This window comes from Kryptolebias marmoratus, linkage group LG13, assembly GCF_001649575.2.
Source record: "Kryptolebias marmoratus isolate JLee-2015 linkage group LG13, ASM164957v2, whole genome shotgun sequence".
Lineage (NCBI taxonomy): Eukaryota > Metazoa > Chordata > Actinopteri > Cyprinodontiformes > Rivulidae > Kryptolebias > Kryptolebias marmoratus.
In genome coordinates, this window is record NC_051442.1 from 4,572,497 (window position 1) to 4,589,781 (window position 17,285).

The 17,285-nt window shown below is 37.1% G+C and overlaps 2 protein-coding genes across 2 annotated transcripts; both read right to left on the reverse strand.

Annotated features, from left to right (window-relative positions):
- Positions 1-848: 848 nt before the first annotated feature.
- On the reverse strand, positions 849-7,348 carry htr3a (5-hydroxytryptamine (serotonin) receptor 3A). The gene is made up of 9 exons (XM_017419846.2): positions 7,109-7,348; positions 6,163-6,326; positions 5,856-5,900; positions 5,537-5,646; positions 5,262-5,431; positions 4,754-4,914; positions 3,615-3,825; positions 3,156-3,395; positions 849-2,954 (listed from the first exon to the last, which is right to left on the reverse strand). Exons 1-9 carry the CDS (start codon positions 7,176-7,178, stop codon positions 2,644-2,646), a joined length of 1,482 nt encoding a protein of 493 aa, XP_017275335.1. The 5' UTR covers positions 7,179-7,348; the 3' UTR covers positions 849-2,643.
- Positions 7,349-8,806: 1,458 nt separating this feature from the next.
- htr3b (5-hydroxytryptamine (serotonin) receptor 3B) lies at positions 8,807-16,974 on the reverse strand. Its single transcript, XM_017419851.3, has 9 exons — positions 16,812-16,974; positions 15,802-15,965; positions 15,568-15,612; positions 15,188-15,297; positions 14,889-15,058; positions 13,153-13,310; positions 11,294-11,504; positions 10,375-10,584; positions 8,807-10,058 (listed from the first exon to the last, which is right to left on the reverse strand). The coding sequence occupies exons 1-9, from the start codon at positions 16,843-16,845 to the stop codon at positions 9,793-9,795; spliced, it is 1,368 nt and encodes a 455-aa protein (XP_017275340.1). The 5' UTR covers positions 16,846-16,974; the 3' UTR covers positions 8,807-9,792.
- Positions 16,975-17,285: the final 311 nt, after the last annotated feature.

Here is a 17,285-nt window from a genome sequence, read left to right on the forward strand (position 1 = left end):
AATGACACAGATGTCAAAAACTTGTTTATTGAGAGGAAATGCAGGTTCTGTGTTCCTACTTGAAGAAAACTTGTAAAATCTTGTACAAATGCAAACATTAAGTGTGATCAGACCGGACCAAAGCTTCTGCATGTTTCAAAAGGAACAACAAATTGAACTGAAAAGCAGATATCAGGTCATGCAGGATGGCTTAATTTATCTTTACGGGAACATTTCTCAGAAAGTTGAACAAGAATCCTGCAAAGCCTTCAAAAAGTTGCATCATGCATGAAATGACTTTCATGAATCAAAAAAGATGAAGTCACACAGAGATAATAAAATATATAACACAGTGAACATTAGCCTAATAAACTTTTAATTTAAAAACATTTATTCAGTTGTGTGACTAAAAGTGAGACAGTTTTATGAATGTTTGCTTCCTGTGCTGAAGGTGATGTTGTTGTACATGGCGCCATCCTCTGGCTGCTGTATGAACTGCAGTCTAAGAACTCATGATTAAGGTAAGACGAAAAAGAAAAACTTTTCTTCATATTTATTTTTCTTTAATTTTTTGTTTTGCACTTTATTATTTTTGGCATTTTAAATGACTTGTTTTTATGTTTCACACGTTTCACTTGCTCTAAATAATACACCGAAAAAAGATTCAGTATTGTTCTAAAGTTTCTTCTTTTGTGTCAGTAACTTATGACAAATTATTTCAAGTGTCTTTATTTTACTTTCTCAGAATAAAACTTAAAATAAAATAACTGCATTTTTATTATTGGGTTTCTGTTTTATTTGCTTTTTGATTAAAAATTTATTTATTTTTCTTTATCCATGGGGCACGCAGTGGCATGAAGAAAGACAGATAAAAACAAAAAAGGTTTGATAAATAATTTGCGTTTTAATTTTTAATTGCTTACAATTCAAATTGGGAACATTTGTTACAACATGGTTAAACAGTTTGTTTTTTAGTATTATCTGTTGTTGGCACAGCAAAACTGAAAATGAGAAATTACAGTCAAAACAATGCTGATACTGGCATTTTCTGGAGTTAGTGTACATATAAGTTGACATAAATATACTTTATATCAAGCTTTGGATAAGATATGGACAAATTATTCTGTAAAAACTCTCAAGAAATGCAAAATGGGAAAGTCTTGTTTACACTGAAGCACTCGGTTTCTGGCACAGATGGAAAGACTGATGAAAAATGTCATTGAAGAGAAGATTTGTAAAAATCGGCTAATTTTTTGAGGAAAATTGTATTTGCATTTAAAAAAATAATAATAGAGGCAAGTTATCTTGGGGTCATTGACTAAATTGCAATAATGTCTGTAAGATGTCAAGCATTTATTAACAATGTATAATAATTAAATTTACATTAATTGAAATAGTTTAATGTGGATTTAGGAAATTGACTCTCCTTTAGTCTGAACAAAATTACAATGATGCAAAACTGCCCAAAATCTCACATTTTAGATTTAAGAGTTAGTTTAGCATTGTCTCTTTTTTCATAATATTACTTAATGGCTTGTGATTGATTGTTATATGAAAAATAATAAATAAATTATTATACATGTCTTCAAACAATATATGGCATTTTCCCTTTAAAGTATCACATTCAACATGATTGTACACAAATACCTGCTGGGTTCAAAACAACCCAATCTGTAATGTGAACCAAGCCAACTCCTGGGTAGTTTTAACTCAACGGGGTTAAGTTTTCTACCCAAAAATTTGTGTGAAAACGACTAATTTGTTGAGTAAGAGATACTAAAAAGAGCAACACAAAATTGGCCTTATTGGACCATTTACATTACAGCTTGAGTCGGTGCGAGCAAGATGGCACAAACAGTTATTAGCGTCAGCTAGCTAGCCTTGTTAGGAACCCAAACTAGTTAAGTACAAACTAAAGTTGTTAACAAAGCCAACCAGGTTGAATACTTTCTTCCAAGTTGCATTCTGGAGCCGAGGTCTTTTCATGTCTTCATAATTTGGCTCCTCTCCGACCCAAACCACTGAGTCCAACTTTTTCATTCAATATTGGGTCAAATCAAACCTACCCATGACCAAACAGCTTTAACTCAGCAACAGAGTCATCAAAATAATCTGTCAGGTTTTAGTGTGTAAATAAAAAGAGCAGCACAAACCAGAGCATCACAAACTAAAATTTCTTTACTTTTCAATTTCTATACAATAAAAACATTCACGTAAGATTTGCTTGTCTATTTTAAATGTCTTTCTTCTAAGACATGACCAAACTTTTATATATGTTTGTCTTTTTTTTTAATTATAAGGGTTTTTTATCAATATTTTAATTCCAGAAGGGTAGAGATTTCACATACAATTTGTCATTCTTTCTTTATAATGATGCCTTGTAGCAGCTGGGCACTTCCGAAAACTTTTATGAAACTCTAATAAAGTATTTCAACTCACTGTTGAGTCACAGACCTTCAAACTATTTATTCAGAAGTAAAACTGTGACCTTTATGTCACTTACCCAATAAATTTACATGGAAGCCTCATCTACAGGAACCATTTCCATATATATGTGCTTCCTTCTCTTCTATGAGCTATTTAGAGCACAGAGCCACTAAATCCAGCTAACCTTTGAATTTACCCACACTCTGTTTGTGTCCCTCAACAGCGCTGTGGCAAAACTCAAGCGACCTGCCAAACCGACCACAAGGTGCCTAAAGTGATGCTGTAGGCCACCATGGCCACCAGGTAGACCCTGAAGAGCAGGATGTCCAGCACGTAGCCGACCTGGAGCCACTCCTTGGCCACTTCCCGACACTTGTCCCTCTTCTCCAGGAAGTGGCGGATCGCTGTCACCTCCTGGAGGATGTTGTCCATGACGGGCGGGTTGCTGTCCCTGGATGGGGGCAGGCGCAGGCCGAGCATCCCACCTTCTCTGTCCTGCTGGCTGAGCCTTTGGCCTATTTCACAGGTGTGGTGAATGGAGCACTGGGCTGCGAGACAAGAAACAGGTTCAGTCTGGTGGATTTTATTAGACTCACACTTGTAGAGATTGCCTCAAAGTTTAAAGTTTCTTTAAAATTGCACTAGGTAATTATTTATGATATATACTTCGGCATTTTGGTAGATTTAAAACCAGATAATTCGACAAAACCTCCAACTGTTCATGCCCACGTTTCCAGAAGCCTTCATACCTGCAGTCCTGTAGGTGTTTTCCTTGTAGTGTTCCAGCTCAGAGGCCTGTGAGGACAGCCGGGAACAGAAACGGTGCTTTTTGTGGATGCAGAAGAGGACCGGAGCTCTTTCCAGGATCAGATACTTCACCCAGTGGGGCACAGGAGGCTGCAGGTCCTGCTTGTGAACCAGCCGTACGATCAGCACAGTTTCTGTCAGGCTGATCACCAGAAGGGCCATGCAGACTACAAAGTACACACCTGCAGGACACAAAAGAGGAGACAAATGAGTCTTCGTGAAGTGATGTAGCGGTGAGTACTCAATCCTGCTTGTTGTCTTTCTTATTCTTTAAGTGCCTACATGGCCTATGCTTTGTTTTCCCCATGTTTGTAAAGAGCCTTTTCTTAGATGTAAATTTAAATACGAATAAAAGATAAATGATGATCCAAGATGTGAATGAGCATCATAAATCCCATCACCTATCAGTGGCGTTCCTATGGCCGTGGCAGGCAGAGTGTCAGACACGATGATGAGGAAGACAGAGTAGCCCAGCAGCAAAGTGATTTTAAAGGAAACCCTCTCTCCGCTGTCTGGTGGCAGATAGAAACCAACAACGTCCATCACCATCAGGAAGATGCTGGGCAGAAGCAGATTCACGGTGTAGAACAGCGGCCGCCGCCGGATCACCACCTGGGAAATGTAGTTGCGTGTCACACTTTCAACATGTTCTAAATGTTCGGCATAAAACCAGGGAAAAACGGAACTTGCTTCTTTTCTAAATTTGCTGCTAATTAACTCTTCCCTTATCTAACAATTCTGTAAACAGAAGATAAATTAATGGGTTAATCAGACCAACAAGAAAGTAAATAAATTCCCAAAACAACTTAAGTAATAAAACCACAAAAAAGGCAAAAAAAAATTATTAATAATAATAATAATAAAAGATTTGCTTCTGTTTAATTCACAACAAATGTTATAGATTCCTTTTACTCACACGTTTGTGTGGTATATGTTACATGTTTTTATTTTCAACCCCAACAAGTTGGGAGGTTGTGTATAATATTTAAAAAAAAAAAAAACAGAATTCAATGATTTGCAAATCCCATAAACCCATATTTTATTTACAGTGGAATATAATAAATATAGCAGATGTTGAAACTAGGAAACCTTCGTCAGGTCATTTAGATTTGATGCCACCAACACACTCAAAAATGTTATGGAGTCACAAAAGGTCGTAAAAGTAAATGGTAAAAATGGGAAACATCTGGAAGAGTACTTTGCAGCTAATTAGGGTAATTGGCAACAGGTCAGTAAGAGGAGAGGGCAGAAAAGTAGCATTTTAAAGAGGCTGAATCTCTCAGAAGTAAAGCTGAGCAGAGCTTCACCAGTCTGTGGAAAACTGTTTAAAAATAGTGGAACAATTTCAGAATAATGTTCCTCAATGAAATATTAGGAAGACTTTGAATATCCCATCATCTACAGTTCATCAAAAGATTTGAGGAGGTAGGGAGAAATGTTTGGGGTTTTGGAGGGAATGTTGTCCCATTCTTGTCTGATGTAGGAATATTTCCATTCAAATTGTATTTTTCTATCTGCATCCCAACACCATTGCACTCACGTGGAACTTCATCTCGGCGTAATAGTCGTCGTTGTCGACGCTGAAGATCTTGTAGTGGGAGAGAATGTGGAGCAGCTCCCACTCTCCCTGGTTCATGAAGACGCTTTTGTCATCCCTGAGCTTTTCGGGGCTTCTCATCAGGGTGATGTTGATGTCATCAACTGCAGATCAAACACAATATTGGGAGCAGCGTGAAATAACCCTGACAGCAATTCAGCCTTCACTCACCTCCCTGCTCACTGAGCTCGACTCACAGCAGGAGAGACCTGATAGGCGGGTCAAAGTAAACAAGCCATTCTGCTGCAGGATTTGGAAGAATCTGTGCTGCTTTAAAGGTGATATTTGACCACTTTTATCTGTTATTGCACTTTTAACAACAAATACAGATACCTATCTTTGTTTTAGAAAATGCACATTTCATCTTGTAACAAACTGAACGGCTATGCCTGTTTTCACTCCAAAGAAGTGTATTTTGTGGTTGAAAGGGGAAAAAAAAAAAATCTCTTACTGGTGTGAAGCCAGCTCTGGAAGGTGAGGCTGCATTTCTGGACATCAAACGGGAAGTTGTAGATGTTGAGCGTGCAGGCTGTGACGACCTGGATGGGTTTGTAGTTTCGCACCAGGCCGTCATGCGTCACATAGACGTAAGGAATGTCAGGAGACTTCCCCACATCTACACTGCAAGTTAGAGTCACAAATTAGGAATTCTTTTTTTTTTTTTAAGTTTGGCAGAAAGGCAAGTTCTAGAATCATAATAAAAGCTGTTATAGCGACATTTCTTACAATTCATTGATGAGGATGTCAGGAACCCAAACGTTGGCTGTGGGTATGGAAACTTGTTTGACTTCATCAAAATCTTCTGGATTCCACACCAGGAACTCATCTGTCCACGACTGAAAGTTTACAACAAGTATGCAAACATTTAAACTTCATTTAAATATGCAGGATTATAAAAATGAATTACTTGTGCTATATACTAAGCAATGAGAGAGCAAGTGTTAAAAAAGTATAAAATCTAAACACTTTGTTAGAACTTGATACAAAATATCTGCAGTAAAATTAGTATAGCTTTAAGGTTAGATGTTTCAAACGGGCTTCTTACCTGTCTGTACCACACATATGTTGTCAAAACCTGGTTCTTCTCATCCTTTAGTAGTAAACAGAAAGAAATCAGTTATTTTAGGTGATGTCAGGTTATGTTGCAACACGAAGCATAAGGACATTTTCATTGGACAAGTATCAGCAACAGACTGATCTGGTCACGTTTAAGTAATATTTTAAATTAACAGAATGATGAATAACTGTTCTGTATGATAACTAAAAGAGTTAATGCACACTGTTGGTGCTGGATAGTTTTCTGTACCCCTGTACAGCAGTGATAAAAAGCTGAAATGTGCAGCAGGACTCACCACATTAAGGATGGAGTAAACCATCAGGTCTATGGCCACGATGGTGGACGTCCTCCAGTCCTTCACGGGTCTCACTCCTTTCTTATATCCTGCGCTCAGAAACTCTGACAGCCGCACCAAAGTGGCGTTGGCAAACCTTCCAGTGCTGCTGCCCAGCTTCTTCACTAAAAAGTTGGAAAATGTTTTAATGAGGACTAACAGAAAAATGAAATAATAAATGTTTGCCTCTGATATTATCAGTGTATAACTAGTTTAACTGTTTATTAAAGACCTTTTTAATTTTGATGAAATGGGTAAATAAAACTACAATTATTTTTTCTCAATTTTATGACAAAACTCTGAACTAAATGCTACCAAATAAATAACTTTTCTGAGGAAAAGTGTTTTTAAAATTTGTCATTAAACAACTTTTATTAAATTGCTTCTATCTTCTTGTTGCTTTAGTTGGGATTAACTCTGTTGTAAGATGTTAAAATATATTGAATTTTTTCTTTGCCACAAATCAAATCTAACAGAGTGCCTGTAAAGAAATCTATATATATTTTATTAGTTATTTTGTTAAATGAGACCAACTGACTCATCAGCATTTATTGTATGTTTTAAAACACTGGTATTTTTTCTTTATAGTTTAATAACTTTAAAGATTAGTTCACTAAACTAAATAATAAAGTACAGCTAATAGTATAAATTATAAAACAATTCCAAGTCAGTGAGTATTAATTTTTGGGAAAGCTGCATTTAAGATAATTTAGGAAACTTTCAGAACTGAATTGTTATTCCAGCTTCATTAATTTATCAAATTAACTCTGCAAAGAACCGTAAATGGACAATCGATGTCAAACAATGTGTCTGTCTCTAAAATATCTAAACCTGTCACTGTACCTGAGATGTTTGGAACTTTGCCTGAACATAATATTTTAGCGCAGTAAATCAGAAACAGGTGTACCTGTGCAGGCTGTAGATGCTCCATGAATCAGAAGGTAAAGAAGTGCTGTCCAGCCTGATGAGAGCCTCATGGTGTTGGCTGACCAGTGTTCTCCTCTGTTGCTCCGATTGTCTTCGTTTTGGTCTGATGATGGGCCTCAGGATGCCCGATCTTTCAGCTACATGCATCATTTGACTCACATCCAATATGAAAACCTTGTTAGCGTTGCTCAGCTCATACGAATGGATCCATCTGTTCTGATGCCACTCCTCCCTGTTAAATAAAGCGGCAGCTCACAGACATAAATGAAGCGGAAAGAGCAGAGAAACTCAAGCCAGGATGCCGTGACCAGATCGTATGTCATGTGTTTGAGAAATGATTTAATTTTGTTATACAACAACACTGGAAGTGCATGATGTATTGAGTCTACAGATTTAATAGGCTGAAAGCTGCATTTCCTTGTATTTTATTTATACCGAGTCAAAGTAAAATCTTCATTTTAGGATCAGTTTGGAATTGGACTCAACTTTAATTCATTATCTGTGGCAAGGATGTCAATAATGTGTGAGACTGTTCAAAGACGTTTTTTTTTCCACCTTGTTGCTTGGGTGTGGTCACATGGGTTCAGTAGGAGGTCATACATCAAGGATCAGGGTGGATTGTGCTGAGACTACCAAACGTTTGTGGGTCAATGGCTTCCAGATCACCTCAGGATGTGTTAGTGTTATTTGTTCACCTCTGAAGGTGGTCTCAAAAGATGCTTTCAATGTATATTGATGCCATTCAGATTTAGAACGATATGAATGCAATACGATGTCAGGAGTCACTAATCAAACTGAGAAAATATTATACATTTGATTGATGATGTAGAGAAAAATAATGGATAACTCAAGCTGGTCTGAAATCAAACTGGATTGCTTCCATTTTTAAAAATAACTCATTTCATCGTGGTTCTTGGAATGGCTCTTTTTATAAATTTCCCCACCTCCTTCACTTTCACATTACTCAGTTATTCCAGCTTAAATAACATATTCCTGCTGGATGTCCCCTTGGATCCACTGGAGGTGCTACTGCTTGCTGCTGCTGCTTTTTGAGTTTGCAAATGACCACATAATTTTATTTTTAAAACTATGTAAAAAAAAGGTTTGTAAAATAGTTTGCATGAAATTTTTAGACTGCAGTTGTTTGAGGACAGCAGCATTCTGCGTGGATTACCTGTCAGCTCATCAGTCTGATCAGAATTAAACTTTTTCTCCAAACTGAGTTTATTCAAAGAGCTATCTGCAACAGATAAGATATTATTTGTCCATAACCTTTCCGCAGAACCAGACTTCAACTGTAGTTGTCTTTCTAACTGGATTTATGGTAATTGTATGTTTCAGAAAAACACATCCCACGAAAAACTTTTTTTAGAGATTTTTAATGTCATTTCCGTTGCCTATCCAGCAAAACAACTCATTCCTGTTTTATTATTTTATTTTATTTGAAAAAAAATGCTGAAATTATAATCCTATAATCACATATTTAAAACACAAACTCAAAATGAAATTACTTCATAGCAAAGCTATAAAAGTTTTCACATTGTGTAACCAGATCTACTCGAAGAAGAGTTTGCAAATACTAACAAAACTGCATTAATATGGATTGTTCCAGCAGCAGGTTTGCTGTAATGCACTTTTAATATTCTTATCACAACTATTAGAAATCCAACAGGGAACAGAGACGTAGCATATGAGATATGGAAGGCTTTCACCGATCTATTTTGTGGCAGAAGGTCGGAGATTAAAGTATGAATATGATATCATAACACTAAACAGGCAGTGAGAATTTCCTCCAGAGAGCTGCCATATTATACAGTATCTCTGAGTAAATCTTCACTGTCGGGAAACATAATAACAGACGCGACACAATAATGTCTTTGTCAAAGTGATGATGTTAGTGTACAGTGGAAAGAGTGCTGAAGGTTAAACAGACAGAATATTGAAGGAATGCTCTGGTTTCACACAAGTTAAATATTGTTTTTATAGGTTTATACAGGTTACTACAAAATAACTCAAAACATTTTCATAAGCAGCTAGTAGTATAGAAGCTAGAAGATTAAACTAGAAGATAGTTTGCTATTTTTCTTACAAAAAAAAACTAAAATACACCTTTTAGACTGAAATGTGCTTGTTTTGGGGGAAAAAAGCCTGCAAACGTTTAAGAATGTAAAATATATTCAACTATTAAGCATGGAAGTGGATTGACCATGATTTTGGCTGCCTTTAGTACCGAAAACATTTTATTGGTAGAGAGTCAGTTTTAAAAAACAAAAGCTAATATAAGCTAATATTTTTGTAAGATTGTGAGCAGACCCCAAAAGAGCAATGTATGCAAGACAATTAAGTATTTTTTTATCTATTCACCAAAACAAAAGTTTCTTTTCTTTTTTAATCTTTTTTAAACTTTTTTGACAGTAAGATATTAAAACAAAAATACCAAACAATACCAACAATCTTGCAAAACAAATCATCTGAACAATGAGAAAGTGCTTAGTTCTTTAAAAACAGAAAAGGAAGACATATCATGTGACCAAGTTTTGAAGCAATTCACTTCTATTTCATAAATTAGGTTTTCCAACTTAAAATGAAGTTCTGCATCCAAATTAACATGAATGTGCTGAGCAACACAAGTATTAAATGACTGGCGGTAAATGTGCTGTCATATCAGGCAAAGCTCCAACAGGCCCAGAGCAGCAGCAGAGTTCCTGTGTACAAGGCCAGAACAAACAGGTAGAGACGGAACAGCAAGCAGTCGAGCCGCAAGCAGAGAGCCAGCCATTCGGCCTGAGCTGAAGACTCGCTGTCCTCCTGGGAGAAAGCCACACGAAGGGAAACCAGCTCCTGGAGAAGCCAGTCCAGTCCAGATGAGGGTTCCTGGATCTCATTCAGAGAGAGCAGCTCCTCCTCTAGTGAGCTTTCGAGCTCAAAATCTGCGAGGAAATTCAGCGGAATCAGGTTTGAGAAGCAATACAAGATTCTTTTAGTTAAAAAATACATGGTAATGGCAAAAACCAACTGCAGTAATGCTACAATTCTCATGTTAACTGAATTCATCCATTTTTTGTTTGGCTTAAATTTTCCAAACGTAGATGAAACTCTCTTTAGCTTCCTTTTTATCCAGCTGTTTTTTTCTTCTATGAATCGATGTTTGTTGCCAAAAGGCTTTTGCTAAAAAGACAGACTGGACTCTGATCTGGCTAATGTCCTGCTGGCACAGTCTTATCGGTCTTTGGGCATGGCGCGTACCTCCAGATGTGTTGATTTGATCGAGGGTTTTGATGGAGGTTAAAGCACTCTCGGTGAAGCTGTGGCCAGCTGAGCCATATTTGTCCAGCAGGCAGGCAGTCAGTGACATTTCCTTGACCTCCTTCTCACTGTGATGGAGCAGCTTCACCACCAATATTGACTTGATGAGACTGAGCATGAGCATGGCCATGCACACCACAAAGAACACACCTGAAGGAAGATCAGAATCACCAGAGTTGTATTGTATCTGTGTCGCTGTGGTGTTGATCTGTTTGCTGAAATCTTTACGGCTTTTTTGCATATACTGTCAAATGTCAGATTATTTTGTTATTATAGTTTTTCTCTATGGAACTTATTTCTGAATCTTTGTAAGGTTTTCTGCATTCCTTTTGCTTTTTTTTTACATGCTGCCATAAAAAATGGGAGATCATATCATTTTCTGTCTGTATGTTTGTTATTTGCCTGCCTGTCTGATCTGACTGGTGGTATCTCACAAACCACCAGATGGATGGCTATAATCTGGCAATTTTACAGATATTGAGCTAAGGTTTGGTGTGGTAGTAGCTGAGAGTTCATGTTTTCTGAAATGGGACTAGGTTTTAAAAAATATTTCTTGAACTTGGATCTTAAGGCTAATGTACTTCAGTTTCTTTGTGAATGTGGTGACAATCCTTTGTACAGTTTAGATACAGCAGATGTCATGATGGGACGTCCAACTTTGTGAAATTTCAGGAGATTTAAAATTCCTATTTCTGGTTCTAATAACAGAAGCTAACTCAATAGAATCAATCATCCATGGATTTTAATTTTGCATGAAAATAGGAAACAGTAATGATTTTTAAGGATGTGGTGCTAAAACAAGTCGCTGTTTGCAATAATATTTTGCATTTCTAAAGTGCAAAATCAAAGGCCATCATACCGATGAGTGGAGTCCTGACAGCAGTGGCAGGCAGTTCGTCGGTCAGGTTGACTCTGAAGACGGTGTAGCCCAGCAGGATGCTGATCTTAAAGGCAATTCTTGTGCCGCTGTTCAGAGGCAGGTAGAAACTCACCACATCAACCAACATGAGGAAGATGCTGGGGATGAGGAGGCCGACCACATACAGCAGGGGGCGCCGGCGGATCAACAGCTGGATAAAAGACAAGAACGAGACAAATGAGACTTTAATTCAGCAAGCATGTCTTCAAAGTTTAAACACTTAATTCAAGGGTTGGTTTAATGTTCAAAACACAGAATGAAAGGTTTGCTGACATTCAATATGACCAACACTAATATCATTTTACACTAAAGTTGTTAATTCACTCCGCATAATCAAAAGAAAACAGTCAACTCTGTGTCAGATTGTGTAATTTTATCACAGACAATGATGTACCAGAAACCAATGTGTTAAAACTGAAAAAAGCTATGACTTTAGGATGAAAATTTACAATTTACTGGTGCTAGCTTCCTGTAAACCAGTTAGTTAATGTTGTGAGATCAATAACAATGTATACATAAACCAATTAAAAGTTGGTAAATTATCTGTGTGTGTGTATGATGGCCGAGAGAAACGCACTAAAAGGTGAGCAGAAGCACAGCAGAGAGGGACCAACTAAAGTAAGTAAGTAAGTAAAAATTTATTTGTAAAGCACATTTCAGCAGCAAGGCATTCAAAGTGCTTTACATAATAAAAACATCAGTAGAATCATTAAAATAATTTTAAAAACATCATTACAAACATCCAAAAAATAAATAAATAAAAAATTTTAAAAAGCTAACACTTCTCACAAGTCTATAGCAAGAGTTAAGTACTGCAATTTTTAAATTGCATTTTAAAAAGACCAACATGATTTTACACAACATGCATGGTGTTTGTTTTATTTAGCTAAAAGGGAAAAAAAATGTACAGAGAGTAGATGGGCCTCTTGTAATTACATGGGGGTTTTATGTTTCTTAAAGGGAAACATAAATATCGAATAAGCTGCAATTTACCTCTGTTGTGTAAAGAAAACGTGTGTTCATCTGTTGAGCTTGTTCTTTTTAAGACCTAAATATAAAATTATCAAATTTCATTTAGTAGGGAAGAAATTACCCTTTCTTTCAGTATGTGGTAGTTGTTATATTTTGTAAGTAATATTTCAAAGACAATTTGTTTGTTTGGTCATAAGTCATAAACCCTCAAAGTTATTGCATTTTTTTAATCTAACTTTTCCAGAGCGGTTGAAAACCACTTTATATTACATGTCTGCTCACAGAAAAATACTGCCACAGCCTTACAATATCTCAGTGAGCCATGAAATGCCCCATTACCAAGAAGCCTTCGTTCTTTGAGCTGAATAAATAGCGGCCCTCCCTGCTCTCCACCTGCAATGGGCTATGGAGCCATTTTGCTCACAACTAACAAGAGGTCCATTGATCAGGCAGCCACTGAGACAGTCTCATTATGGTTGCTCACCCTCCCCTGTCTATCAGCTTCCCTCTCGATCCGTCTCTTTACTTGCCAGGAGCAGCCCCAGCCTTATCGTTTGGAATTAGCTCTGTTGCTCAATCCATGAAGGTCGCAGCCAATTGCTTTACACTTTTACACTTCTGCTCTAACACACAGTTTTAAAGGGCGACCCGCGGAGGGCTACGGTTTACGACAAGCAATCTCAGTCATCGAACTCGTTCAGTCGTTGCAAAGATGTATCAGCCACCAGTAAGACTTGACGATAAAAACTTCTTCATTTTAACTTTCTCATATAAATTCTTGCCTCTTGGATAAATATGATAAATGTTTGAGTCAGCCAGGCACATACGTTGAACTGGATCTGGGCGTAGTCAGAGCCGTCTTGGCGGATCTGCCAGTACTGTGAAGGAATGGACAGCAGTTCCCATTCTCCATCATTCATGAACTCCCTCTTATCGTTAGCTATGGCCTCTGCACTCCTCCACAAAGCCAGGTCAATTTCTTTCACTGCCCAGTGAGAGATAAAAAAAAAGAAGAAGAAAAAAAAACAAATAAAAAAAAACAGGCGACAGGAAGATAGAAACGCAACAAAAGAAAGCAGTAAATATTTATTTTCTTTGTGTGGTTTCTTCTCTCCTTCGTGGCACAGTAAGAGAAAGAGTTTCTGTGTCTACATAAACTTCCACTTGACACCTCGGGGCTTTCTTCTCAGATATACAAGCAAAGATAACTGGAATGTGTTTAGTTACTTTTTATGTGCTGCTTTGGGCCACAGATAATTCCTAAGAAGTTCAAGAAATAAAAATCTTCTTAAGACAGTTTTACAAGCCTATTCAAGCTCTCAACATTGCACTGTTTTTATCTTCTCGTCATGTTAATTAGCTATCCCGGAGATGGTTCAGTTGTTGTTCACATGACCTGTTTGTAATCAAAGATCCATCGATTCATCCTTTTTTGATCCTGTGACGGGTCACAGAGAACTGGTGCCAATCTGTGGGTGAGAGGCAGGGTACAATCTGGACAGGTCCCCAGTTCATCAGACATTTTCAAGGTTTGTTGCCTTTTTAGTAAATTTAATAGTATTTCACTGTTTGGCCAAGTTATGTTGGACTATTGGTGACATTTTGATTTCCTCAGTCCTGTGAATGGTTTGGTTCCAGAGTTAAAAGACTGCAGTTGTTGTTTCCTTTTGGTGCTCATTTGATCTCCTGCACAAGATTCTTGTTGTTTATTATTGCTTACCACTATGAAAAGTATATGTCTCTGTGTGTGAGTGTGTGTTCTTTTGTCTGTCTGTTAGCAAAATATCTCATGAACCACCGGACAGAACTTAATGAAAGTGATCTTAGAGGGACTTGAACTTTCATTTTGTTATGAAATCAAATTTAATGTGAAAGTTTTTTGTATGGGATACACTTTGCACATCCTGGTTCAACAAAAACAGAACATTATTTTCAAGGCATTCTTATGTTGTTTCATTTTTTAGATCTGATGACTTGCCCTGTTCAAGGGAGTGCGTAATAATTTTTAAGTTGACCAATGAAAGCAGAAGTTTGCTTTTCAGGAATAAGTTACAACCAGCAACATTTAAGTATGATCTGTATATCCTTTATCTTTTTTAACCTGTCATTGTCAACTGGATTAACGTTTCAAACTGAATGTCTAAAAGTTTATTTTGCAGCTATTTTGAACTGCTACAGATTTCTCTTTTCTTTGCCCACTCTTTGTGCTTCTGCTGACTCCTTATAACCTCTGTTTTATGTATTAGACTTTGGATTTAAGATGCTTCACTGGGTTTTGATCAAGGATCTTGTACATTTCATGTTCTTAAGCTGTCAATGAACATGTTGGTCTTAAATTAGCTTCATATTAACAGATTAAACTGATGAATGGTTTAAAACAAACAAAAAAAATCTTATAAATAAATTCAGAAGTAGGATTTTTAGGTACCAATATTAACCAGGGGGACTAAAAACATATTGTAAAAATGCACCACAGGTGTGGACCCTCTAAATATGATTTGATTTTCCTGAGCTTTACTTTACAAGTTTCAAAAAGATGTAAGAAGACGGGACAGAAACACACCTGAGTGAAGCCAACTGCGAAAGGTGAGGCTGCAGTTCTGCTTGTCAAATGGAAAGGCGTACATCTCCAAGCTGCACGCCAGCACCGCCTGAATTGGCCGGTAGTTCTTCACTGATCCAGACGAGTTGACATAAATATATGGGATTGGAGGGGACTTCCCTTCTTCCACACTGAGGTCACATAAAAGAGGGAAGAGATTATTAATATATATCATGATGCTTTAGCGTCTGATGACCCTGAATGATTCTCAGCTGGGAGGTGAACAGAAAGGGAGTGTGAATGTTTCTGCATTTTCTTACAATTCACTGACAATAACATCAGGGACCCATATGGCATCAGAGGAGAGTGAGATCTCATTAATACCATCGAACTCTTCGGGGTCCCAGACGAGGAACTCATCCCTCCAGATCTAAGAACAACAGAGGAAATTAGTGGTAAAATAACATAAATTCCTTTTTTTTCTAATTTAACATTTAGGTACAAAATTAACCAAATCAAAGTGTTTTACTTAAGAGAGAGTTTCTGCCAGACAGCCACATTTTTGCAGGATTTAAACTCTGTATTCAGATGGGGAATAATCAGCAACTTGAAGAATGCTTATTTTATTAATTTAGGGAGATGTTTATCTTCCTAAACCTAATGATGAGTAACAGAATATAAACACTGAGAGGCAACATACCTGTCTGTACCAAATACTTGTGGTGATGCTCTGAGTCTTTCCATCCTGGGAAACAGAGAACGCCTTAACGATGACAAGTGTGGGCAATTTTTTTAATTTATAATTTGTCACATCAAAGCATTTTGTTGTTTTGTGGTTTGAGTGTCAAAGAAGTGCCTTTTGGAAAACTCTCAGTGAGCTTTCATGAGCTCCTGAATGTAAACTGTCTGAAGGAAACATGTAGAGTTGACATACCACATCAAGGACAGACTGCAGGATGAGGTCTATGTAGACGGTTGTAGGACTGGTCCAGTTGTGAACGGGTCGGACTCCACAGTCATATTTCCTCAGGAGGGTCCTGGTCAACTGGTTCAGAGCAGATCTTTTTGGCTTCTCTGGCACACATTCAGCCAGATGAGCTACAAATCAGAACAGATTACAATCAGGCCAATAATGAACCACATAGAACCCGATGGCAAAAACTATCTGCTTGTCCCAATTAATGAAATCTGAACAATCAGGACCTAAGGTGGGCTCTTTAACTTATTTTTCATTCATGAACAGATATGCAGAAGTAGTGTGTTGTTAGTTTATCTTGTACTTCATGAATCTAAAAAAAAGGCAATTATCACAATCTAGTGGATGCACAAAAAAACCCAAGTTAATTATATTATTGTTCTTTCAGCTGCTCCCTTCTTCAGGGGTTGCTACAACAAGCAAACTCCCATAAAATACTGGCAACTGTTTTGCCCTTCTTGTCACAACCTGGGTGGGTGTCAACAGCTTTACTAAAATGTTGATGGATGCTTTAAGTACATGATGGTAAAACTAAAAACTGTGTTTTAGGGTGTACTCCACTGAAGAAATTGCACATACAATTGTTGTAATTGTAATAACACAGAGAGGATTTTGTGGAGCAAAATAAAAGCACAGTTATACAGCAGTTTGAAAGGTTTTTACTTACACAAAATGATTTTTAACAAGTAATTTCCAGGTGTGCACAATAGGTGTGATTTTACTTTTTCTGGTTTAGGATTTTCTATGTAAGTACCATGTGACTAAAATTATACCACTATATTTCTGACACTGAATCTGCAAGAGGGACAGGTTGCTGACCAAAAATACAACAAGCAAAGGCATTTCTTAAAATAAACTGTGATAAAGAATTACCTGATGTAAAATATCCTAAAATAGACATTTGTTTCAAAAGGATCCTACGATAATGATCTTTTTAAACTGTTTATTCTGAGCTTAAAATATCTTACCAGAGAAAAAGAGAGTTAACCAAAGGAGAAACATCAGGCGTCCAGATTACGAATATTATCCCCAAGAGACATCCAAATGTTTGCTCAGTTAACGCCAAATTATCCGCAGTTTAAGCAAATAAGTTCAGCTGTAGTGGAACTGCGTGAAGAGCAGGAACAACGAACGAGGTGGTGCAGACATTTTGGTTGGACTCATTGATTTTCCACAGCCCGGGTAAGATGATATGTTTGATAGTGAAACCCACTAATGAGAAAGAAGCTTCAGAGGGTAAAGAGCATTTAGGTAGGTGTTTGTGCAGATGTTTCAACACAGCTGGAAAAACACAATAAAAAAGTGAGATTATGGGTAAAAATATTGAGTCACATACTGTCACTCATATTTCTGCTCTCAAAACTGTTCAAGCTGATGTTATAATCTAAGTGATTATTTGTTCAGTTGTTAAAATGTGTCTTTTTATTATTAATATTAAAATA